General features: G+C 34.6%; 3 protein-coding genes across 4 annotated transcripts; 2 read left to right on the top strand and 1 right to left on the bottom strand.

Annotated features, from left to right (window-relative positions):
- The first annotated feature begins 9,300 nt into the window (after nt 1–9,300).
- Nucleotides 9,301–12,192, top strand: LOC116018857 (laccase-12-like). The gene is made up of 6 exons (XM_031258871.1): nt 9,301–9,456; nt 9,574–9,725; nt 9,835–10,079; nt 10,230–10,358; nt 10,723–11,679; nt 11,767–12,192. The coding sequence occupies exons 1-6, from the start codon at nt 9,334–9,336 to the stop codon at nt 11,895–11,897; spliced, it is 1,737 nt and encodes a 578-aa protein (XP_031114731.1). The 5' UTR covers nt 9,301–9,333; the 3' UTR covers nt 11,898–12,192.
- A 1,083-nt stretch (nt 12,193–13,275) lies between these two features.
- Nucleotides 13,276–19,431, top strand: LOC116020103. Of its 2 annotated transcripts, none has more exons than XM_031260583.1 (9): nt 13,276–13,641; nt 15,190–15,516; nt 16,351–16,420; nt 16,676–16,731; nt 16,862–16,937; nt 17,357–17,393; nt 18,181–18,295; nt 18,374–18,632; nt 19,048–19,431. In XM_031260583.1, exons 2-8 carry the CDS (start codon nt 15,218–15,220, stop codon nt 18,615–18,617), a joined length of 897 nt encoding a protein of 298 aa, XP_031116443.1. In that variant the 5' UTR covers nt 13,276–13,641; nt 15,190–15,217; the 3' UTR covers nt 18,618–18,632; nt 19,048–19,431. The 2 variants fall into 2 exon arrangements, with proteins under 2 accessions (XP_031116443.1, XP_031116442.1); XM_031260582.1 differs by having other exon boundaries at nt 13,277–13,641; nt 19,152–19,431.
- A 1,990-nt stretch (nt 19,432–21,421) lies between these two features.
- Nucleotides 21,422–24,448, bottom strand: LOC116021016 (probable leucine-rich repeat receptor-like protein kinase IMK3). The gene is made up of 3 exons (XM_031261608.1): nt 24,415–24,448; nt 22,485–24,203; nt 21,422–22,352 (listed from the first exon to the last, which is right to left on the bottom strand). The coding sequence occupies exons 2-3, from the start codon at nt 24,178–24,180 to the stop codon at nt 21,766–21,768; spliced, it is 2,283 nt and encodes a 760-aa protein (XP_031117468.1). The 5' UTR covers nt 24,181–24,203; nt 24,415–24,448; the 3' UTR covers nt 21,422–21,765.
- Between the last annotated feature and the right edge of the window lie 1,164 nt (nt 24,449–25,612).

A 25,612-nucleotide genomic window follows, 5' to 3' on the forward strand; every position in this document is an offset into this window, starting at 1 on the left:
AATGATCATGTCACAATAATAATATAATACTAGAACCAAAAGTGAATGTTCTCATAAAAAAGGGACTAAAGTGAACTGTCACATATAAATCTAGGATAAAAAATAGAATTAACTTTAATAATAATATTTATATAAAATCAAAATCAAAATCAAAATTACAAAAAAAAAAAAAGAAAAAAAAAAGGATAGATTTGCTGCTTCCTTCTATATTCCCACTTTTCCCACCGTCCCACATAGGTGGGAAAAGTGGGAATAGAGCCTTGAGGCTCCTATTTAAGGAGCCAAGGCTCTATTATTTTCCAACTCCAGTTAGGGTTCGAACCTCAACTCTAACATTTTTTTAAATTAATTTTATTAATTTATTAATTAATTAAATTAATTAGAGGTGCTTTGAGAAAAATTATTCTTTCTCAAAATGCCATTTGCAAATGCTGCTAAATGTAGTGTTTGTAAAAATTTATCAAATAATTAATTTGGCATTTTAACAATACTAGTTTCAACAACAGTTTTTAATCGTAGTCATTCAAGAAAAGACAATGGTTAAAAATTGTTGTCGTGCGGGACTTACAACAACACACCAGTTTCAACAATACTCAATAGACAACGGTTTTTAATCGTTTTCTTTTCTAAAAAGACAACGGTTAAAAATCGTTGTCTATGTGCGTGACTTTCAACAACACCGGCTTCAACAACACTCAATAGACAACGATTTTTAACCGTTGTTTTTTTTTAGAAAAGACAATAGTACGTTAAAAACCATTGTCTTTGCGCGAGACTTACAACAACACCGGCTTCAACAACAGAAATTTTACCTTATAGACAACGGTTAAAAACTGTTGTCTATGAGCATTTTTCTTGTAGTGAGTAGGAATAATAAAATTAATTTGTTTGACATTTTTAATTTGCTGTTGATTTCATAATTATTAAAAAAATACTTTGTATTAAAATACAACAAGCTTACACATATTATACATTATATGATACTCACCATGTCTCATTTTATCTGTCTTACTTACTATTCATTTATCAAACCAACTATTTTTACTTTGCTTATTTCTACTAGCATTTTCTTATAATTTTTAAATTTAATTTTTTGTACTTAATTGTTCTCAAAAAAATAAAATTTGTACTTAATAGTACTTTTAATGTAGTTTCTAAATATATAAATTTTACATACTAATTCTAGCTAAACTTAATATTATGAAAAATTAAATTGTAATTAAATAACTTCAGTCAAACCTGTTAATCGAACACGACACATAAAATTGGACGAAAGAACTAAGAAGTACTATAAATTTACCCCTTTTTCAATTTTTTTTCCCTAAAACCACAAATGGCACAAAATATGCAACGGAAACTAATACCTACTTCTATGCACTTCCATCATCTTCATTCTTCATCCAGAAGCAGTTGGATGGTTAACTCCTCCAAACTCTCAAATTCTTAGCCGATAAATAGACTTGCATGCTACATGCATGAAAATAAGAAGGCAAAAAATTGGTTTCATGCAGCATGTTAGAAGAAATGATATAAAATGATTTAATTAATTAATTTAATTAATACAAATGATTGCCAGTACCAATTATTGTTCAACCGTCACCATTTGTTATTTAGGATCCGTTTGGAAACTAAAAAATAACTTCGGGAGGTATTTTTTTAATTTTTCAATATTTGGGTAATAATAATAATAATATGTGGTGATGGTGATAGTAGACAAACCATCATCATAATGGGCTTCAGACTTACAATCAATATTGTAGAAAGATAATGTTAGAACAAGTTTTCTTTTTTTTTTACACTCTATTATAATGTAATATCTGTTCATAGGTATGCACGTGCATGCTTACTTCCTACATTAACTTTCTCTAAAAAAAAAAAAAATAGAGAATCCCTTTTTAGGAGAACAAGAATAAGAACATGATCTCTGCATGATATATCCTCCTCTTCTTTGGAATCTTCAAAACCCAATTTTACCCTCAAGAATCCAGTTCCCTGATACCCATTCTTTCTTTGTCCCCACCCCTATTTAAACCAAGCAAATTCATTCTATCAACATTATTGAACTTGATTGGGTAGTTGTATCCATTAAATTTGATATTTTGTCAAATACAAAGTCTGTTAGCATTTTGCTATAATTTGCAGAAATTTTGTGGATGGGGCAATCAAGAAAAAAACTAAGGGTGCGTTTGGTTCGCACATGGGAATCGGAATCGGAATGGGTATCAAATACTTGGTAAGGGTAATGGGTTTTGGTGAAAGTATTTAGCATGTTTGGTAGTTGGGTGGAATGGGAATGATTATTAATAGTTGGGGAAGAAATGATGAAGGAAGATGAAACCCTTAGGGTATGGGTTTTGCCATTAATGGGGTATTCCAAACCCATAGTAGCATTCACAAAACCTATCAACCAAACACTAACAATCGCTTTGATACCCATACCTTATGCCTAAACCCCCAACCAAACACACCCTAATTAAAGATGGAGGTGCCTTCATCATCACTTTGGTGCAATATTTGCCTTTGGCTCTCACCTCTCTCTGCACTACTTTGTGATGAGTACTCCATCTTTAATTAGTTTATTTTCTTGATTCCCCCATCCACAAAATTTCTGCTAATTTGTAGGAGATGCTTACAGACTTTGTATTTGATACAATATCTAATTTATCAACTGCAATTTGTCATTCTGTCAATAGTCGTTAGTATATTAGCAACCGCAAAATGCCCCTCCGTCACTGTAAAAATTTTGAATATGGTACAAGAAAGAATTCGTTGTGGATGATTCTTCGCCGGAGTTTCCTTTGAGAGTCGCAGGAGCCATTTCAGGCAAGAAGATGAAGAAATGACTGATATGTGCGTTTTGTAAATTTCATGTCAACAAATATTTATTTTTAATTAAATTATATGTCAGCTTTGTGGAATGATGATTATCTAGGGAAGACCGGTGAAAAATGTTAAGTGAAAATTTTTAAAGAAATAATGTGTCAAATTAGATTTTATTTTAATTCAAGATATTAATTGAACACTTGTGAGTAATAAATGTGTTTATTTGACCCTTTTTCCATTATATATATGATATAGAGTCGTAAAACTTATAAAATACAGAGTTTTATTACAGGTTTGTCCATGAACGTTTTATATCTTTGAAATGATATAGTTATTTTCAGTAATACAAATATAAAATTTAAAATATTTGTCAATTACTATGTAGTGTGATGGTATTTTAGATATCATTCCAAATGAGTGGTTATAAGTTCGAACCATTATGGTTGTGGATAGTATTTTTATAATTTAATTTTTAATTATTTTACCTTAATTTTGAATGTACTAGTAAGAGTTATTTCTATTTTTAGTCCTAAATTTATAGGTGACAGTCCACAAAAAACTTATAAGTCACTATTTGTGGGGAAAGATCGGCAATGCCACCTTTACCTCTTCATTTGTTGTTTATTTGTTTATTTTTCTCAAAAAGTTGAATTTCCAACTCTAAAAGCCCCACACCTTAACCCGACAGAGCATTTCAAAGGATGTAAGACCAAATGCTCATGCGCATAAGGGATCTGTCCACATTGGACATAATCCCCCATTGCCACTATATCGATATTCGAATATTGGTTTCTTCTTTCAGATACTGACTATTGAACCATTGAGCTAAGCCCGTGCGGATCGTTATTTATTTGTTTGGCATAATAATTTGGTTGTCATACCAATCATTATTGCATGGACTAACAGTAATTTGCCTCATACTAACGTGGTTTGTAGCTGAGCTTGAAAAAACAAGAGGAAATTAATTAAAGGGCAGATGTATGCTGCACTTCTCTACCGCTGTAAACCCTTGTGTAAATTAAATTGAACTTTTCTAATAGGAAAATTTATAATACTTGATCAATTATGTATGGTATACATGTTGTATTCGATCGGGCATTATGTCTCACATATATAGTTAATATTATGATGTTTAACATTTAATTCAGCCTCACCATATTAAGATTGGACACAGTTGCCTTGGTGGTAAAGCAAAGATCTTGGAAGTCAACAATCAGTAGGTGTCAACGGGAAAATGTTAATTAGATCATACATTTTGTATCAACTGCCTTATTAATTTAGGTTTTTTCTTCGTTTTTTAGGTTCAAGAGAAAAAAAAAAAAAAAAAAGTCTCATGCGCCCAGCATAGCCGTGCACATGCCATGTTGAGCACATAAGTTCTGCCAACCTGCGGAACTTGACTTATTTCTCTCACTATGTGGACCTCACAAAAGATCACCTCTTGTAAGGCATCCTTAATTAATTTTCTCTCTCCTATAGCCTCTTTTCTCCATACTATTTTAGCCCCCCAAAAAAAATCAACAAAAACCAACTAATGGGGATGCATGCTCTTATAATAAGTGCTATATATAATCATTTGTTCATTATAGGAAAACTTGTAATTGCTACCGAATGTACAATGAGGTAAACAAGTTTATTAATAAATAATCTAATAATTAGATGAAACAATAATAAGTGCAACAAGAATTTTGATTAACGTACCATATTGTTATATAGATTTTAATAAGGACGAGCGGGAGTTAATAGAGTGGGTAATGATTAATTCTTTTTTTTTTACCAAAAGACTTAATTCCAATTCATGTTATTACTTTTTCGATTGACAAGAAAAATATATAATTATTATTTAAGAGTGTGTACGAGATAAACTCTGTTTTTGTGTAATAGTCTTGTCCGTACGCCACATATGAAAGGTAAAGCGTAACGCATTAGGAAATTCTTATTATTACTAGTTTTGATGAACCGATTATAAAATCTATAATAATTTTTTTTAAAAGTTTATTATATGTATTAACCTTATATTTAGATATAGTTATTTATACATAAAACTTCTTCAACTCCAAAAAGTGTTTTAGTTAAGAGAATCCTATAAAGACAAGTTATCTTAATAATAATGTCTTCTTTAGTGGGTAAGCTGTCAAGAAATATTCACAATCCCTTAACTTTAATTTATCTAGTTTTTTTAGAATTATTTTCACTGTATTGTTACATCATTCCCTCATTTAATTTATTTCTCAAGTATTGTTTTTGTTAAATTCATTGCACAATTTTTTTTTTCACATTTATAACCAAATTTCCAAAAAATAATAAGCGGAATGTATTACATTTTTGGTTTAAAATCATATTAATTTGAACATTTCAACACTTTTAAGAAAAAAAGGTATGATTTCAAATTAAAAATGTGACATAATCGAAATTGAAACGTTGTAAACAAAATATAAATAAATACTTAGGATGTTTGATTATTATCGATACCCTATCAATCGCGTCTATTACATAAAGGCCATATTTGACAACATAGTTAGCTTATCAGCTAATTTTGACTTGTTTGACCACTATTAACGGTTTGACTTGGTTAAATAGCCAATATGAGTGTTTAATTAATTAGTTTTTTTGTAACAACTTATTGCTTCAAAAAGTTAAAATTCAAAAAATTGTTCAAAACAGTTTTTTCAATCATCTTTTTAAGAAAGTCATTTTGTATGCATGTAATCAATTATCAGCTAACAACTAATTTACCAAATATCTTTTTACAATCAGCTAATGCTATCAACTAATTAAACTCACTAACCCAATTAGTTAACAGTTATCAACTATTTATCAAACGGGAATTCCGTGCAATTTACTTCTTTAAATAATTAAGAACCTGGCTGTTAAGTTAACGGCATAGAAATTGACAGTTAATTGGCTGACAACCGTTAGTGTATTGAAGATGAAGCATCTCTCAGTCAAAATGGATATATAGTCAATGGAGGTGAGGGAGGATTAGAGAGTTAGTTGATTGTTGAACAAGAAATATTCTTCTCATGACTTCTAACCACCTATAAATTGACATTTTGACGCAAATAATTCGATAAATTTTGGGCATTTTATTTAAAAAATAAAAATAAAATTAAAGGAAGTTGACACGTTTATGTTTTACTATAATTCACTGTATATAAAATGTATTGCGATCAACATTTTAAATGATCAATTGATCTCTCTATGAATCCAACCATTACTTGTTCTATAAGAATATTGCGACTTTTCTCTCTTTATTTTATCTCATAATGGTCCTATTTTAATGTGACAATAAAAGATATTAGCTACTGTGAATTGACATACTCCAGCTTACATTAAAAATTGAACATGTTTTTATCTCTTTTGTGGGGTTTGTGTGCTATTACACTAGAGTGGAATTTATCCAATAGACACTATTGAGTAGTGATTGCGAATTTCCCTCGTCAAATAGAATCTACTTATTAATCAAATACAAAAAGAACATGTTGGTACAAAAATTATTGATTTTATGTACTTGTCATATATTGATCCATGAAAGGAAGAAATAAGTTTTTGATGTAATTAACATGCATGCATACGTGTTTGGCACAAAAGAAAAGAAGAAGAAATACAATGCAAGGATGTGTATGTGGCATAAAATGCAATGAAATGGGAAAATGCAATGCATGCGTATGTGAATGTGTGGAGCAGATGAAGAGTGTGTGAGGAGTCTGACAAGTGGCAATCAAAGAATTATTCTTAAAAACATTGTGTGAACCAGATTATTTCTCTCTCCCATATTCATGCAAAGTGTCTGAACATGGGATGGACTTTCTAAAAACAAAGCTCTACAAACACTATAAAAGAGGAGTCTTGTAATGAGATCAAAGTGAAGTTTCAGGGAGTAACAATTCAAGAGTCAGTGACTACACAAAAGAAACTTCAAATGTTCGGGTCTAGAAACGAGTACTAAATTTGGAGAAGCAGCTCCGCGCAGTACTAGTACACCTTGTGTCAAAATCCAGGTTGGCATACAATTTGTGTAATTGATAGATTAGCTCAAATTGTATTTAAAATTTTCTTACTGAGTTATTGTATAAGGTTGGCGTTAAAATAGGTGGTAGACCTAGTTTTGTAAATCGGTTGAACCTTGTACTTGTAAAAACCAGCAGGTTGATCTAGTGGAAAATTTTGGGCGTGGCCCCGCAGATTAGGAGTGTTCTCCGAACTGCGTTATTAAATGTTTGGTGTACTTATTTGGTGCGTTCATATTGTTACATTATATCTATTAGGAGTATTATCAGGAGTAATTGTCTCTTACCTAATTCCCTAGTTAAATATAGCGTATATTCATTGGAATTCTGCATTACATACTTACAGAACCAATCATATATTGTCACGTAGAAAAATAAATATCAGGAGGCCAGGTGAAAGTATCAAATACAAAAAGAACCAATCATATATTCTCAGTATTGCATTCATTATGTTTTAATTTCATGTTAATTGGGCTGAATGTTTATGTATGCATTTTCCATGATGATAATTTTTCTCCTTTTTTTTTTTTTTTCTTTTTTAGATTTTTCATGAAAGTATGAACTATAAAGTATCCAAGTATAGCCAAAGACATTGTGGTCTAATGGCATCCGGTGTCTCAATTTACACTCCTACATGGATAATGGGGCTGGTTCGAGCGTCAGTGGAGGCAACTGTTGACTCTTTGTGCTTCTGTGCTACCTTTAATAGGTTGAGAAAGTAGCTACGAACAGATACATTGTAACAGAGCCAATAGTAATTAAACTATATTTTACGAGAATAGATAAAAAAAAATACCCAAATTTTGTGTTTCTAGAAGACTTTTGTAATTATTTGCATCAAATTATGGGTGGTTAGGAGTGATGAGAAGTTTAGTTATTGTTCAACAATCAACACATTCTACATATTGACTATATCCCTACTTTGACTGATAGATATTGCTTCATCTTTTAAGACACTAACGGTTGTCCCATTACAATTTTTTGCCGTTAACTTAACAGTACAGCCAATTTTATTTTTTATTTTTAAATTAAAGATGGATAAATAAAATCAATGAAGGGAATGTGAATTTTTCTTGACAGCCTACCCACTATAGGAGATATTATTGTTAAGGTAACACACAAAAGATAGTTTTCTGTTGTGCAGCCAAACACGGGAAATGAATATATTTTCTAAAAAATGATTTATTTTCCAAAAAAAAAAACATTTTTAGAAGTCATTTTCCTACTTTCCAAACGGACAATTAACTAAAATTTTGTTTTTATATATATATATATATATATATATATATATATATTATATTAATTATCAAATTTAAGATTAAGATATATGAAAAATTTTAGATTTTATAAACGGTTCAGGAATAGGAATTGAAAGCTTAAAACTTTTTTTATTATAAAAAAAAGAATTTAAAAATAAATTCTTGAATTTATTCTCAAACGCTATAAAACATACTACTGTAGTAGATATAATTAACATTTTCCTTCTTTCAAAAAAAAAAAAACATTTTCCAATGGACACCTAATGATAGTTGACTTTCAAGATCTTTGCTTTATCAACAAGACACTATCCAATCTGACTAAATTGAGTCTGAAATAAATAAATATCATTATACTAATCACATTTCAACTAAATATTACTCCGTATATAATTAACTATACATGTGAGACAATGGTCACATCCCTAATATAATTAATTATAAGCTATATGATCGATAACTAGATACAGTAAAATAGCTATATTGTTTTTTAAGAAATACAAAATGACTACAAGAAACATGACAGAACACCACCACTCTGTATTACACTAATACAAATTTCTAGCAGAAGTGAACAAAGACCACTCGAGAAAATATCAAATGTTAAATATAATTAACTATGAATCTATGACTGATAAATTAGTCACTTTTTTTTTTAAGAAACACGAAATGACTACAAGAAACATGCATGACAATACAACACCCGTACAATCTTCTATCAGGAGTGAACGAAAGCCGCTCAAGAAAATATCAAATGTATAAATACCCATCACAATAAAGATTAACAACTTTAGAAAAAGGGCATATACCCATTTTCCTAGCCCTTTCATATTGTTTCTTCAACCTTCCCACCAAAGATTTACCAGTGGTTAGTAGACCACCAAACTATTATGCAAAACAATGAACTTTCAGTTACAATGAATTAATGAAGGGGGAGGGGGTAGGGAACATAGTATCTGAAATGTGAAGCAAAATCTAATGATGCTTATGCATAGAAAAACATGCTCAAGAAAAGTCTAAGGAAGCAAAGTATTATGAGAATTTAGCAGTTTGATAGGTTAGTGGATGCACCAAACTCCTATAGGGTTGAACTAAGTCTGCCCCTTAAGCTGACAATCATGCTGAAACCAAATCTACCAACCTCATCCCCCAGTATAAAAGAAAGGCCTTGCTACTCTTTCTCTTCACCAAGTAAAACCATAAAACATATATCTATCATTACCTGATAAACCCCGAGGTGCGACATGGAAGCATTTAGCCACAGCATTGCTAAACCGCTCTGCCCTTTCTTGTTCATCAGCCTTCTGGTTCTCTATGCAAATGTGTTTTCTTTGGCAAATGCTGAAGTTCACAAGCACCAGTTTGTTGTAAGAATTTGATCCTAACATGCTCTCTTTTCTCGGTTTTTAATTTTTCGTTTTCATTTGGTTTCTATTTGGCTCTCATAAACTGGAGGATCTATACTGATGTGAGTTGTGAAACAGATTCAAGCAACACCAGTGAAGAGGCTGTGCAATACCCATAACACGATAACAGTGAATGGACAGTTCCCTGGACCGACCTTGGAAGTGAACAATGGTGATACCTTAGAGATCAAGGTTATCAATAAAGCACAATACAATGTCACCATTCACTGGTAGGTTTGTGAAACAAAGCATGCATGCAGTGTATTAGTAAATATATTTGCAAATAAAGAAAATTGAGTTTATTGACTTCTTGTCTGTCCTCGTTATGCACCAAAACAGGCATGGTGTCCGGCAGATTAGAACAGCATGGGCAGATGGACCAGAGTTTATTACGCAGTGCCCAATTAGGCCAGGAGGGAGCTATACTTACAGATTTACAATCAACGGTCAGGAAGGAACGCTTTGGTGGCATGCCCACAGCTCATGGCTCAGGGCCACCGTTTATGGAGCTCTTATCATCCGTCCAAGAGAAGGGGAATCCTACCCATTCCCTAAGCCTACAAGAGAAACACCTGTTGTACTCGGTAATTTTCTTTCTTAACCAAAGATTTCAACGTAAGCCAAGACTGACAAACAGTTATTTGAGCATTCTTTGCTGCAATTTTTGGATATAGTTTGCCTTCAAACAAAGTTTCTGAAATAATCACTGAAAGTTTGACAACAATGATGATCAGGTGAGTGGTGGAATGCAAACCCCATTGATGTTATAAGGCAAGCTCAGAGAACTGGAGCCGCTCCAAATGTATCAGATGCATTCACTATCAATGGTCAACCTGGTGACCTGTACAAATGCTCCAGCAAAGGTAAGAATTATGAGTACCTCTCTGGCTCTCTGTGTTAAACAACTTTCTATGAGAATGAAAAATAACACATGATAGCCCAGTATTGCATCATAGACAGTAATGATTCCAATAAAATAGTCAAAACTCTTAACATCCCATATCCATTTAGCTAATCCGAAATTGTACACCAATTAAAAATCAACTGATAATAAGAACTAGCAAAATTTGCAGCCAAGATAACATGAACGATGCTAGATGCCGGAGTGGAAAAACTTTTTTGAGAGGATTTTAGGCCACTTATATATACCTCTGAGCTATTCTAGCATTGGCCAAGCAGGAATTTTAATTCTTCAAAGATTGATTCCTTTAATATGTTTTGATACAGAAACTGTTGTAGTCCAAGTGGACTCAGGCGAGACTAACCTCCTTAGAGTTATCAACGCTGCACTCAATCAACAGCTTTTCTTCTCGGTTGCCAACCACAAACTCACAGTAGTTGGAGCTGATGCCTCTTATGTGAAGCCCTTTACTACTTCAGTCATCATGCTAGGACCAGGCCAGACTACTGATGTCCTAATCACCGCCAATCAGCCACCGGCCCGTTACTACATGGCAGCGCGAGCATATGCCAGTGCACAAGGTGCACCGTTCGATAACACTACAACCACAGCCATCCTACAGTACAAGGCTGCTTCTTCCTCCTCCAAGGGTGGTCAGACAAGCCCGGTTCTCCCATCTCTACCAGCGTATAACGATACAGCAACCGCCACAGCCTTCACAAAGAGTTTCAGAAGTCTAAGAAATGTTGAGGTGCCTACGGAAATTGACGAAAACCTCTTTATCACAGTTGGTCTAGGACTCAATAACTGCCCCAAAGGTGCAAGTTCCCAAAATTGTCAGGGACCAAATGGAACTCGGTTCACTGCCAGCATGAACAATGTGTCTTTTGTGCTCCCATCCAACTTTTCACTACTGCAGGCACATCACCAAGGTATCCCAGGAGTTTTCACAACTGACTTTCCAGCAGCTCCACCAGTTAAGTTTGATTATACTGGTAATGTTAGCCGATCACTTTGGCAACCTGCTTCTGGAACAAAGGTGTACAGATTGAAATACGGGGCAAGAGTCCAGATAGTGCTGCAGGGAACAAGTATCTTCACAGCTGAAAACCACCCAATCCATCTTCATGGATATGATTTCTATATCCTTGCCGAGGGTTTTGGAAACTTCAATCCACAAAAAGATACAGCAAAGTTTAACCTAGTGAACCCACCTCTTAGAAACACAGCAAGTGTACCAGTCAATGGATGGACAGTCATCCGTTTTGTTGCAGATAATCCAGGTGAGATTAACAATTTTGCCAATTCCTTTTCTTTCCTCTTTCAACTATTGGGTTGATATTTAAAACTATTAATTTTGCATAAAACAGGAGTTTGGATAATGCACTGTCACTTGGATGTCCACATTACATGGGGCTTGGCCACGGCTTTTATAGTGGAGAATGGAGTTACCGAATTGGAAGCATTGGAGGCTCCTCCTGCAGATTATCCAATCTGTTGAGAACATCAACTGACACCATTCAACAACATCCAAGATCTCCATAAAAGAATTCGACTTTCCTGCTTTTGCATCTAAATGTAGTCCTCAAATCTATTCCCTGCATTGGGGGCTAGTTACTTTCTAGCGCCCACCTTTTCGTCCACTTATTTTATTGTATTTTGTTAGATAAAAGGTGGGACAGTGCAAATCAAAGCACAGTCCATTTGCATTAGATCCCATTGTTACAGAATTGTAAGTCATGTATTCTTTGTAGCATTATGAAATGAAGATCTTATTGTTTCCGTTTTTAAGTATTTGTATTAATTATCAAGGATCTTGTGGTCCAGTGGCATCAAACCCTTCCCTTTATACGGGAGGTGGTGGGTTCGAGCCTCAGTTGAGGCAATGCTGACTCTTGTGCTTCAATAGGTTGAGAAAAGTAGTTATGAACAGATACTGCATTGTAATAGAGCTAGTAGTATTCAAAAAAAAAAGTATTTGTATTAATTATACCTAATACTAAACTCTTAAAATAGAATTAATGGTGACCAGAAACCAGAACCTATCAAACAAAAAAGTATTTGTATTAATTATACCTAATACTAAACTCTTAAAATAGAATTAATGGTGACCAGAAACCAGAACCTATCAAGTTTGCTAGATGCACTTTTGATCTTAACAGTTCAAGTGCAGAGAAAATTGAAGAAATATTTCAATAGGGCAGCGAGAAGAAAGAGAACAAAAATTCAGAAAGATTAAATAAAAACTTTTCTTGTTTTCCAAAGAAAACGAAAATCAAATTACAACCTTTGCATTTAGAAACTAGCAATAAACAAAATCCGCATTATGCAAACCAGGAAATGGGGATTGGGGTTTAATGATCAGGAAAAGATGTAGGATTCAGCGTACCTTTCGGTGTCTACTGGAGCTCATAAAGAGATTTTTGCCTTAATATTCTTCCAAAACAGCTCAACTGAAGCCTTAGCTTAGGCTAGGGTTTGAATTTAAGAAAAAGTAGTTAATTTGCGGGTCAATTTGGTTATATCTGAATGTCCGAATGGTTTCCCGCTAAAACGTGACCCTACTTTAATTCCCGAGTTCCCGGACGCTATTTAGAGCATCCTTATCAGTGAAGTTCTTTCACGGTTCTTAGTTCTTGAGGAGTTTTTGTAAGTTTGATTAGGAAAGATAAAATGGCGATTTTACCGGCATTGGGATTCTCGCATCCTTGGCTTAAAAAAAAAAGAAGAGAGTCTCAAATTGAATTTATAATTGAATAGAAATAGAATATTCTCAATGAATAGGCCCAAAGATCTCAAAATTAATTTGGCCTAAAATTAAAAGCAGTCCAAAATACCTTTAAATAAATAAATAAAAGCCTAATAACAAATGATGGAGGAAGATCTTAAGAAATTGGGATAATCCAAAAATAAGGAAAATGAAGCCCAAATCTCTGCTCTGCCCATCGACGACTTCCACTGCGCTCTGCGTCGACCACAATTGTTCGCGGCGACAACAACCTGCCACCGCCACCTCCTCCAGATCGCTGCCGGATCCGCCAGGCGTCTTCGCCGCCGGAAGCCACCACAGCCGGAGCCATCACCGCTACCGGCGTCGACAGTCAGATCTTCACGACGCGGAGAGGGAGAGAGGGAGACGGAGAGCCGCCGGCCAGCTCCACCGCCGACGCTTGCTACCGCACGCCGTCGCTCGATCGTCTGTCGCCGTCGCCGGAGAGGGAGACTGACAGGGAAGGCGACCCCAGGTTTGATCTCGTCTGTTATTTTTTTTATTAAAGTTTCGAAAAAAACTTTTTTTTTTTTGTTTTTAGAAAAAGATGTTATTGGAGAATAAAAACCATGGAGGCATATACTGTTTTGGATTGTTTTGGACTGGGGGAAAAAAAATTTCCCAATTTTTGCTAAAAAAAAAGGTTGATAAAACGAGGATGTATGATTTGTAAAAAAAAAAAAAAAACAATTTGAGTTGTAAATAACTGATATACAGATTTGCATATACTATTTTGACAGCATCAGATATTGCAGGGCATATATTGTTAGTATATAGAGAATTATGCATAAAATAGAAAAATAGATATGCCATATCAGCAACAACCTCAATAATATTCAAAAAAAAAAAAAAACAATATACATATTCTGCAAATATGGTGAATCACAGAAAAAATAATGTAAGCAATTTTAAAATATCTTTCACTCATGGGAGCGTCCTTATAACGGGTTGTAATAGTAGTTTATGTCCGTTGGTCTTTTAGCTTATTAACCGGTGAATGCAGGATTGAATTAATAACACAATATGAGTAATGTAGAACAATAGAGATAGGGAAGAAAGGAGAGTCTTTTCATTAGATCAATCACCATCATACAAGAGAGGATATGTACATATATATATATATATATATATATATATATATATATATATATAACAGTAGTAATAATAACCATCATAATGGTGACCGTTACAACGGTTACAAAATAATGGCCACTAAATACATTTATTTATAAAAATATTGATGATGATGATACTAATATTAGTAATAATAATAAGGTAATTTCTGATTTTCCTTTTCTTCTCTTTTTAGCAGGGGTTTGGTAGAAGTGTAGAACATGCATTGCATGTCTATTCTAGTTATGCCTGTCTCTAAAATTGTAGTTCCTTGGATAAGAAGTTTACACCATGCTTACCTATATTTTCTGTGTCCACTTTCAGATTTAAATAGAGGCCAGGCTCCCTGTTGGAGGAATACTTTATTACTCAAAACTTTTTTAGGGAAAAACAAATTTATATTTTCCGTGACATCTTCATATGTAGTATGGAAGGACTTTTGTTAAGTACAATATTATAACGGTAAAAGTGGCTTTCAGAAAGGTTATCATTCAATTGTAGCAAATTATGTCTCACACACACAGAGCCAATATTGGGTTCAATTTCTAGATTTAAATAGAAATATTCTTGAAACTAACTTATGCAAGTATTTCCATTCTGATTTTTATAAACTGGAAACTTTGATATCGTTAAAGGTTTAATTTCTTTACTAAGATTATACTTATCTGATTTGGTATGGCTTTGTATTCATTTAATTGTATTTGTTGGAAACATCTATTTATTTGTTTATACAATGCTTAATATTATAACTTTTGTATAAAATATTGAAAAATCATTTTTCAATGAGTCTAGCTCTAGCTCAACTGCTCAAGCTCAGTTGAGCTTTGGCTTTTGAGTTTTGACTATTTGAGCTTGGCTTAGCTCAATTACACTCCTATGCCTCATGTAACTTCCAAAAATCTCCTTACAGTAAGCGGTTAAACTTGACTCAAATACCAATGGACGAGGTGGCGGAGGAGGTGGAGAAGGTGAAGAAAGAGTTTGAGGAAACAAGCAAAAAAGCAGCGGATCACATCAATTCCATCCAAGAATACGGAAAAACGCGAGTAGGATTATCCTCAGCAACAGCAGAAGAGAAGAGTTCACTCCCGAGACTGAATGGCATTGCACAGGACAGCTTAAATCTGCTCCAATCACTTCAATTCAAGCTTGATCTCTTGGCACCACAGCTGCCCACTGATGATCAGGTCCAGGATGCCCAGTTTTTGGCAGAATCTTGGAAAAAGCTTATTCATAGGTATCTGCATACCCTTTTTTTTAAAAAGGTATATCATTAAAAGAAAAAGTCCATTTTGTTTTTGTTCAGATGACTTATTCGTAGAATTAGAAAATTAGGAATGAGATTTCCTTGGAAGAAGAAGAATTCATTGCTAATTCATCAGAAGTTTGTGAAGAACTATTTGATAAAATCTGGAGATTTTACATGTTTTTGGTTAATTGATATATCCGAAGAGTTAAAAAAGTTGGGAAATATAATTGTTGGGGATGCACTTATCGCTAATTGACTGGGCAAATTATGAATACTTTTTTATAAAGTTTAACAATTTCAATTTTGCATTTTTTGTTTTTCTCTTTGTTGTATTTTACAGATTACTACGACAAGAATGCGGTGTTAAAGGCTAATCATTCTATTTCAATTAGAAAATAAAAGGAAATGAAAAGTGGTTTACGAGTTAGTTAGTTGATTTTTAAGAAATCCAGGGATATAACTGTGCTGTCAACCTGTTATGTGATTGCTAAATTTGGTAAATGGTAACTCTTGTTTCCAGTTTTCCAAAACTGAAAACGCTAGTCACATTAAAGGTGACTCTCATAGTGACTAGTGAATTGCATGGTTTGCAGTACCTATTGAAGCTGTCTTTTGCATCCTGGATAGGAACATGATCTAATGAAAAGTATGTCTGGGCAATTAATACGTATTGGGTTCTCTTGTTATACTTTTTCTGTATGCTTTAGAAGCTAGAATAGCATATGCAGGAAAATAAAAGAGTTATTCTACTTCTGTGTGCATGCTCATGCTTCTTCTAATGCTTACTTATCTTGATTTTTAAAACTTTTATGAATTATTTAGCTTGAGGTTGAACCTGAGAAATGCTAATTTGCAAGCCAAGGCTAATATGAGGAAAGCCGCACAAGAAGAGGTAATGCTTTTCTGTTATTTTCAGATTCAATATTATGGAGCGTAATAGCTTCATTTGTTTTTTGTTTTTTTTTTTTGGGAAAATAAATAGGATAGTTCTTGTATTTCCCTCCATGATCATTTCAGATTATTTTGTGGAGGTGATGCTACCTTTCTGTTTTCTTTCCTTTTATTTTTTGGGTGAGATGATGTCATTTACTTTTATTCGAGGCAATTTATTAGAGAAGTTTGTCTAACTTCACATGATTGCATTTAGAGAGAATTGCTTCTAGGAGGTGGAGGAGAATCAACAGTTCGGAGACGTAACCTACAGTATGTATTATGCACTCCTATGCATTTTTAATATATATTCAATACTTATATGGTCCTTATGTGGTTTTATGTAGTCTTACAAGGATATTAATTGAATTAACTGAATCATAATATGTGAATTATGTGTCAGGACAAAAGCTGGAATGACATCTGCAGCTGAAGGTATCACAGAGAGTCTGCGCCGGACTCGCCAGATGATGATTCAGGTTATTATCCAGTCCTTGGCTCTTTTTCTTGCTGAAATTATCCTTTTGTTTTCATGAAACATTTGCCTAATGTTAGAATTGTCTTCCTTGAGCAGTGTGAACATTAGCCTTGGGAGCTAAAATGAACACACTGTAGCCTTGGGAGCTGAAAAGATTATTGGGTAGCTTTGTAGGTTTACTATTTGAGCATCTTTTATGTATATATATATGTGTGTGTATCAGTGTATGGACTATGGAGTATGAAGGATGCAGTGAAGTAATAGATATAGAAATATAAGAATTATAACCATTTCTCCATCCTTGATTATTCATTTAGCTTCTTCCTAACTGGCGGGTGGTGTTATTCTCCACCCGCCAGACCTGTGTTTCTTCCAAATTCAACACCTAATTTTGTTTTGTGATTGTTGTTTATGTTTCAGGAGGTTGAAAGAAGTGAAAGTACTCTCATGACTTTTGGTATATATCTTTCATTTCTAAATAGGATCTCATTCTTCAGATAAGTTCTTTTCATTTGCATATCTTGCTTCATTTAGTGTAGTATGCATTTTTCTTCTTAAGAACAGGGTAAAAATATTACAAATAAAAAATGCAGAGGGGTGGGGAGGGAGGATTTTGTTACTCTATAAATTATAAAACAAAATAGTTAACAGTGAAATTTAACTTGATTAGTGAAGATTTAGATTTTTACCCTTCATAAACCACAAATTAAAAATGACGGGCAATTAAAGGGGTGTCAATCTTGAGTTTTTAGGAAGGGAGACAGTGTAATAAATTTACAATGATATAATCCTTGTTCAATAGTCTGGTTATTTGTCTAGTGCAATGAATGATTATATATATCGGTTGGAGGAGGTCTACCAAAGGATATGTGTGTGTGTGTTTTTAATCACACATACTGGTACTATTGTCTAAATAAAGAAGTGCACATGAGAGAATGATTATTGCCATTGACACTACTAGCTTAGTTCAAGCAATGGTAAGTTGGACACGTTATAAATTGCATTATATTAAAAAATCTACTCTGTCCTGCTCAATGTGCATCTAGATGGTGCCATTTGCGCCTATAATGAAGCTTTACTTCCCGGTATGATCTGAATTCAGATATATCTTTCTCTGTATTCAATATTTTGTATTGACAAGTAAATCAAACATGATGTCAAATTTCAATGTTTTATGGAAGCAAAAATTTAATTTGATTGGGTTAGAATGTTAGATAACAACTCACATGGTTTGTGTACTGCAGAGGAATCAACAGTAGTGTTGAGAAAAGCTGAAAGCGAATACAAGGGCCATCGCTCATTGCTGATGCGAACCCGAAACCTTCTCTCCACAATGCAACGCCAGGATGTTATTGATAGGTATAAATGAGTAATCACTTTTTATTTAAATAACTTATGTCCTCCATTCGGGTTTCTGAGTTGAGCTCTTATGCGCAGGGTGATTCTTGTTGTTGGGTTTCTTCTTTTCGCATTGGCAGTTCTTTATGTTGTTTCAAAGCGTATTGGACTACTCAAGTTACAGCGGAAGGTAATGGAAGCTGTGAAGAGTGGTATGGCTGGGCAAGTGGAGATTGTACCTAGGGCTGGAGGAGATGGTGGTGCTAACATTGTCCAGATCCAACAGAATGCTGTTCCTACTTTGAATGTACCCTTGGAACAACATATGCATGATGAACTTTGAAGTTTCTTTTGCAAGGTACTTAACAACACCCCTTTCGAATGATTTGTTGCTAATACTTTCTGTTTTCTCCTCAATTTTGATTATGGCTTGAAAGGAGGAGGATATGCATTGTTTTGTTGGTGTTGTATAGAATATGTTCATCTTGTTGAAGCTCTAAACATTTACAGCTTTTGCAGAGCTGTAATGTAATGCCGAATCCATGCATTTCTCTAGTTTCTTTTGATAAATGAAATCTCGTGTAACTGGTCCTTACTGGTACATTAATAAGTATTCTGTTTGTAGCCATGTTCCTCTCATTTTCCGTCTTGCATACATCTTTAGACTCAGTTTGGTACTGTACAAAGGATCGCATAACCATAAAATGAACCTTATAAAAGAATAGAATAGAAGAGAATCGCTGTTAATTTGTTCTAACTTCTTTCAATTGCAGTTTCGGTTCCAGTTTATTCTTGATTCTTGCAATGCTCCTATTTTTGGAACCAATAGTTCTAGCTCCAATAGCTCAGGTTAGAGTTTTGGTTCTGGTTTTTCCAGTGATCAGGTTTTTGATTTGATCAAATCCGATGAAGCAGTGATTGTGGATGAAGATGGTAAAGGGATTTCTTGAGTAGTGGATGGCTCTATAGATGAATGATGTGCGGATGTGATTAGTTTTGTATTTAGGTGACAAAAGATAGATTAGTTTTGTATTTTGGTGACAAAACATAGATTTTATATTGATTGTGTCTGTTTATTGCTTTGTTACTTGTTGGTGGATCGTAATTGTAGAATTGGATTGAGTTAGTGAATTAGTAACATCTGGTGTTAGTCACTCTCTTCCAATAAGTTTCTTTATTGTCTGCATCAAAATATTTTTTTACTAAATAAAATAAGTACATGACCATATTACACATATAATATAAATAAATTTGCATAGAAAATAAATTATTCATCAACTCAATAATTTTTTTTTAAAAAAGGCATAATAACAATTTTATTTACACACAAATAAATTGAATTTCTACTTACAATACATATATACATACATATATATATATATATATATATATATATATATATATATATATATATATATATAGAGGGTGAAGATCAAGTGAGGATGGTGTCCCACATGAGAAATGTGGATAATTTTAGGCCACACAATTATGTTAATCTACGATTAAGATTGCAAAGATATGAGGAGTTAAAAACACATACTCCGTATTTAATACGGTAAGTTGAGTAATTAACTAATTAACCAAGCTAGGGGTGAAAAAGTAAAAGGCCACAGAGAGGGCTAACAACTAGTTAGCTGGTCAAAATACACATCATTACTTACTCTAATGTTCATCATTGTCTTGCTAAAAGTCCAAGAAATTACAGCACTAAAGAGAAGCTTACCAAAGTAATCAATTACTATTAAGGTGTATTTTAGATGATTTTTTTTTTTTTGAATGACAAAAAATTTACAACCACTATTAGTAAATGTGCATGGGATAAATCATGTTTCTGTGTAATAATTAACAAATTATCTTTTTAACCTTTTAGTTAAGATGAAACACATGTTTCAATTTGATATTAGAGACAATAATCCCATGCCTGACAATTACATGACTTTATTTTGTTCTCTATAAACTTACATTACTCTGATCTTCTATGAACCTAACACAAATTTCACCTAACATCTATCATCATATTTTGTTGATGTGAAATTTGGCCAAAGTGGACACTCTAACATTATTTATTCTTCAATTAAAAATTTGGATTATTACCATGAGTTTTTAATGCAAATGTAACTTTAATTAGCACCGATTAGCACTATAATAAACACCTCTTTCATTATGGCCCTGTTTGGTAAATGTTTGGTAAATGGTTGTTAGTTGATATTGTTAGCTGATTGGGTTAGAATGCATAATTAGTTGAGTTGAAGCTTTGAAGATTTAGAATTAATTTAGCATAAATTGAGATACCTAATGTATCAAAAAAAAAAACATAAAGATGGGGAAAACACACACATTTATTTTGCCTTATTACTTCATATAGTCTTATTATATGTTTTTTGGGTACCTCACATTAAGAGAGGCAACGTTATCGACATGTTAAAAGGAAAAATTATTAGGAGTGAACAATATTACTCTTTAGATAAATATATATAGTTTACAAATAAAATATTTATTTAATATTTAAAAAGATATGCATCACTATAAGAGCAACTCCATTTGTGAACTTTGGAGGGTTTTCTTCCGGAGAAAAAAACCATGGACTAGTTTTTGAATAAGTGGGAACACGAGTTTTTTTGAGGTTTTATTTACTGCAAATTTAAGTTTTTATGGACCCCACAAGTTGGAAGGAATTGAGAAAGAAATGTGCAAAATGCGAATGAAAGATACCGTGTCACACTCAACATGGCGCGTGCACTGCATGTGTCAGCTGTGCGCGTGAAAAGTAGGTTTTCATTTTTTTTTCCTCCCTTCCCTTTTCTCTTTCCTTGTCATATCTGTCAAAACCCAACTATTATTGTTGCTCTAATGTTCATTTATAATTTCATTATTTATATATGATGACTTTATTGACAACTTGTCCTTCTTATTCTATCGGTCCAATCAACGCCACCTGTCACTTGGGCCACCCTACCTTCCTCCTTAGTAGCCTATCAAGAATCCTTTATTGAGCCACCATTCTTCTTTATCACCCCCTTCGACCAAAACTTTCTTAATAAAAGGGTCCGAGACCCATGGCCCCATTAATATAAATTAAAGATAATACCCGATAATTATTTTCTTGGCTTGCAAAATGTATATACAAATATGAAAGTAGACATCATAAATCATAAAAAAATCAAACACATTTAAATGTTCAAATTGCAAGACAAGATCCAACTAATAAGCAGACTTAAGAATGAAAGAATAGTTACATGTGCCTCCTAAATCCTAATACATTAGTGTGATAAAGGCACAAGAAAATTTTACAACCGTAGTCTAAAATAAAAAGACATTACTTTTTCCTCTTTTTTTAATTTTTTAACCTTAATTTCTTTCTTACAAACTCCACCAACCTCATCTTTCTATTTTTGGACTACGACGTTACTGTTTAATGTCGATATCTCCACCACTGTAAGACTAATACAGATTCCACCCGAGTCGGGAAATTGAGGCAAATAGAGCTCTTATTAGTCCCTTGTTGAAGTAGGGGAAGGACTGAGTTCTTCCAGTTGCTGGAGGACCTGCTGAGCTTCAGGTCTAGCAGAGGGGGAAGGATGGACACAATGCAAGGCTAGCTTCAATGCAGTCAACAGCTCGTCGCCAATAATCGATGCATCATTCATCAAATCGGCGTCGAAAACTTGATTGCTCGATTCCTCTTTCGCCATCGAGGCAACCCATCGAGGCAAATCCACGCTGTTCATCACCTCCCGGGCTGGAGACTTCCCCGTGAGGAGCTCCAGCATGATGACTCCGAGGCTGTGAACGTCGGTCTTCCTGTTGGCTTTCTTGAGCTTGGACAGCTCGGGCGCCCGGTATCCAAGGGCTCCTGAAGTCGCGATCACGTTTGCATTTGCAGCTGCATTCATCAGACGAGAAAGGGCGTAGTCTGCAATCTTGGGATTCGCGTTTTCATCCAGCAAAACATTGCCCGATGTGAGATTCCCGTGAATGAGCTTCACATTGTTGTGAAGGAACAGCAGGCCTCTCGCTATTCCTTTAGCTATTCTCATTCTCGTACGCCAGTTAATTGGTGAATCATCGGGCCTGCGAGCTGCAGCACGCAGAAAATGGACCAAATTATTGCGGGGAATTAGTATCAAATCAATAGAAACAGAAAAATCAATACAATTATAACAAGCTCAATTGACAAAACGAGAAGAGGCGATTAGGATTTTATGCTTACCATGAAGAAAAGTTGCGAGACTCCCTCTGGGGATGTAATCGAAAACGAGGAGTTTCTCCCCTTTGGGACCCAAGTAGTAAGCTCTAAGGGCCAGAATGTTTGGGTGCCTGATTTTACCAAGAGAATTGACTTCACTCTCGAATTCTTTCTGGCTTACGGTGAACCTTTCTCTCAATCTCTTGACCGCAATTTGGTTGCCATCCCCTAACGTCGCCTTGTACACCGTCCCATAAGTGCTCCTCCCCATTATATCAGCGGTGGCGCTTAGAAGATCATCTGCAGTAAAAGCCTTACTCCCTTGAAAATGAACGAGCTTTCCTGGCGTCTCTCCTGCTTCCCCGACTTCCCCAGCGATTTGCAGACTACCCTTTGCTACCCGGGACTGGCCTTCCTCGACTTTGGCTCTTTTCTTGAACAAACAGCACATCAGAACGCAACAAATCACGAGCAATATGACAAGGAGCACCCCTGCAGCTATGAGAATAATGTTTTTGGTGCGCTGTCTGTGACAACGCCTTTGTAGGTTTCCTGGAGAGGGAGCTATTGAAGAAGGCGTTGCAGGACACGGAGTTGAACCATTGTACCCACAGAGCCGAAGATTACCCACAAACGCGCTCTCATTGAACGCCTGAGCAAGGCGAGCAGGAACACGACCCGATAGGTTGTTATATGACACATTGAAAAATTCAAGGCTTGGTAGATCAGCAAGGGAAACCGGGATTTCACCGCTGAAGTTGTTGTGAGATAAATCTAGTTTTGTAAGGGCAGAGATATTCCCAATTGTAACAGGAACACCACCAAAAAACTCGTTATTACTCAAATCAAGAACCGACAACTTCTGCAACCTGTATATCGAGTCTGGGATTAAGCCACTTAACTTGTTATGATCAAGCGAAAGCTCTCGAAGCCCACTCATATTCCCCAGCGAATCAGGAACCGAGCCAGACAAAGCATTGAAATCGAGAACAAGGAAACTAAGGGATGACGATCGAGTGAGGTTTAGCGGGATTGAACCAGACAAAGAATTGTAGCTAAGATTAAGCAAAAACAGCTTAGTTGAATCCCCAAGATTAGGTGGGATTGAACCAGACAATGAATTGTTACTAAGATCGAGTGTTTGGAGAACAGGACATAAGCCAAGTGAAGCAGGAATGGAACCCGAAAATCGATTATTGAAGAGCTGAACACCTCTAAGATCAGGCAAGAATCCCAGAGATGTTGGGACAAGCCCTCCAATGACATTGTCATGGAGGCTTAGTTTCCTTAGGGCTTGAAATTGGCCAATGTTTTCACTAATTCTACCTCCTAGCCCTTTCTTTGGAAGGTCAATCACAATAACTTGGCCTTGGGCACATTTAATCCCAACCCACCCCCCAGAACAAGCACCATTTCCACTACCATTCCAGCTTTTCAAGAACCCTTCTGGGTCAACCAAATCATGCTTCAAGGCTTGAAGAGCCTGGTAATCACTTTGGGTCACAAATACACCATCCCAAGACTGGGAACAAACTAATTGAACCCTACACATTAACAGCTGAAACAATAATACAAATTGAGCATAAAGAAAGGACCTTTTTGATTTTGGGCACCTCATATCCCATTTTTCTTCCTCTTTACCAGCATCCTCTCCTTCCCATCTCAAAAACCCAAATGGGTATTTGCAGAACCTAACAAAATTCTTCCTTGGAGCTTCCATGGCCACTAACAAGCTATCAGCTTCTTGAAAATGCACAAAAAAAAGACAAGGAAATAGATTAGTACCATGAAGGGGAAATTCCAAAGGAATTAGAGAGCCCAAAGGGGATGAGGGTTTCTTTGAGAGGGCAACTCAAATGGATAGAATCAAAAAGAGCCAAAGTGGAGGAATCTAATAAGTTTTCTTTAGGGGGACATGGGCATTGTCAAGTGCCAATACACTGCTCAAACTCACCTTTTCTTTCCCTTTCCCATTCTTGGTTTACAAAAAAAGATTAGCAACCACCTTATTATAATACTAAAACTTTTTGTGTCACTGTTTTTCTGTGTATTTACTGTGTGATGTCAGAAATATATATTGTTGTGGATACTAATTTTCTAGATTCCATTTTGGTCATCCGAGGTTACCTCGGTAATCATTTCCTACTCTCCTCTCTCAGCCTACTATATGCTTGTTTATTGATTAAAATTCAACCCCTTCCCCTTTAAAAAAAATAAATAAATAAAAATATTGGAACAAATACTTTGAAGATAACTTGAGTAGTGAGTCAAAGTAACTAGTAAATTAAGAATAGGTAGCTAATGTTGCTAAATAATGTGCCACCAATTTTTCGCCATGAAAAATGCGTATTATCAAAGTATTCAGATCAATCGCAGTATGTTTGGTTTTCTCGAAATAAAAGTGATACAATCATGGAGGATGTGTGTGAGATGAGAAGTAAGTCACCATAATTACAAAAGTTAAACTTTTAATGAAATGGTAGACAGATTAGGCAAAGTGCTCATGAAATTTTTGTAATTTTTTTTTGTCAGCAAAACACTTCATCGTAAGTACGCGTCACAAATTGAGTCTTTGTGTCTTGATTATAAAATGTTTTACACATTCAAGAATCAAGATAGGGTGCTTTAAAATACTTTTGTCAAGTAGTAAAGGTGAAAAGTGGGGGCATTTATAGCATGATTAGCAGCAGAATTTTGGTGTATGTAATTCTGAAAGAGTAGAATAATTGAAGATGTTGCTGCATGAGCTGATGATGGAGACCACATATGCGGTCCACGCTTTGAGTGGTCACGCCAATTAAAATAGTCAACAACAAAGGACCACGGCTATAATTCGCCTCCACACTTCATTTGTCTCACAATTGATTACAATTTATTTGTTTCTAAAGGTACAAGTTCAACCAATTTTTTTTTTAAATAAAATTATTACTCATATCATGCCACCCTTTTCAGTGATGAAACTCTAATAAATATCAAAATATGCTGAAGACTTGACAAAAGTTGTTTAATTTATTGTAAACTCTATTGTGATAAATCGAGCTAGAGGCTAAACCATCAACATGGTTCAATTTCGTTTCCTATACACATATGCAACCACTCTTAATCAATTATCTCATGTCACCCTTTCGAGCATTGAGACTCCGGAATAATAA

The sequence above is a fragment of the Ipomoea triloba genome, chromosome 5 (assembly GCF_003576645.1).
Source record: "Ipomoea triloba cultivar NCNSP0323 chromosome 5, ASM357664v1".
NCBI classification, from domain to species: Eukaryota; Viridiplantae; Streptophyta; class Magnoliopsida; order Solanales; family Convolvulaceae; genus Ipomoea; species Ipomoea triloba.

Bases quoted from the DNA above. Each gene is read 5' to 3' on its own strand.
- LOC116018857 (XM_031258871.1), top strand. From the start codon at position 9,334: ATGGAAGCATTTAGCCACAGCATTGCTAAACCGCTCTGCCCTTTCTTG. The intron at 10,080-10,229 runs GTAATTTTCTTT...AATGATGATCAG, and splicing joins AGAAACACCTGTTGTACTCG to GTGAGTGGTGGAATGCAAAC. The intron at 11,680-11,766 runs GTGAGATTAACA...TGCATAAAACAG, and splicing joins TTTTGTTGCAGATAATCCAG to GAGTTTGGATAATGCACTGT.
- LOC116020103 (XM_031260583.1), top strand. From the start codon at position 15,218: ATGGACGAGGTGGCGGAGGAGGTGGAGAAGGTGAAGAAAGAGTTTGAG. The intron at 16,421-16,675 runs GTAATGCTTTTC...GATTGCATTTAG, and splicing joins GGAAAGCCGCACAAGAAGAG to AGAGAATTGCTTCTAGGAGG. The intron at 16,732-16,861 runs GTATGTATTATG...ATTATGTGTCAG, and splicing joins GTTCGGAGACGTAACCTACA to GACAAAAGCTGGAATGACAT.
- LOC116021016 (XM_031261608.1), bottom strand. From the start codon at position 24,180: ATGGAAGCTCCAAGGAAGAATTTTGTTAGGTTCTGCAAATACCCATTT. The intron at 22,353-22,484 runs GTAAGCATAAAA...TGCGTGCTGCAG, and splicing joins TCTCGCAACTTTTCTTCATG to CTCGCAGGCCCGATGATTCA.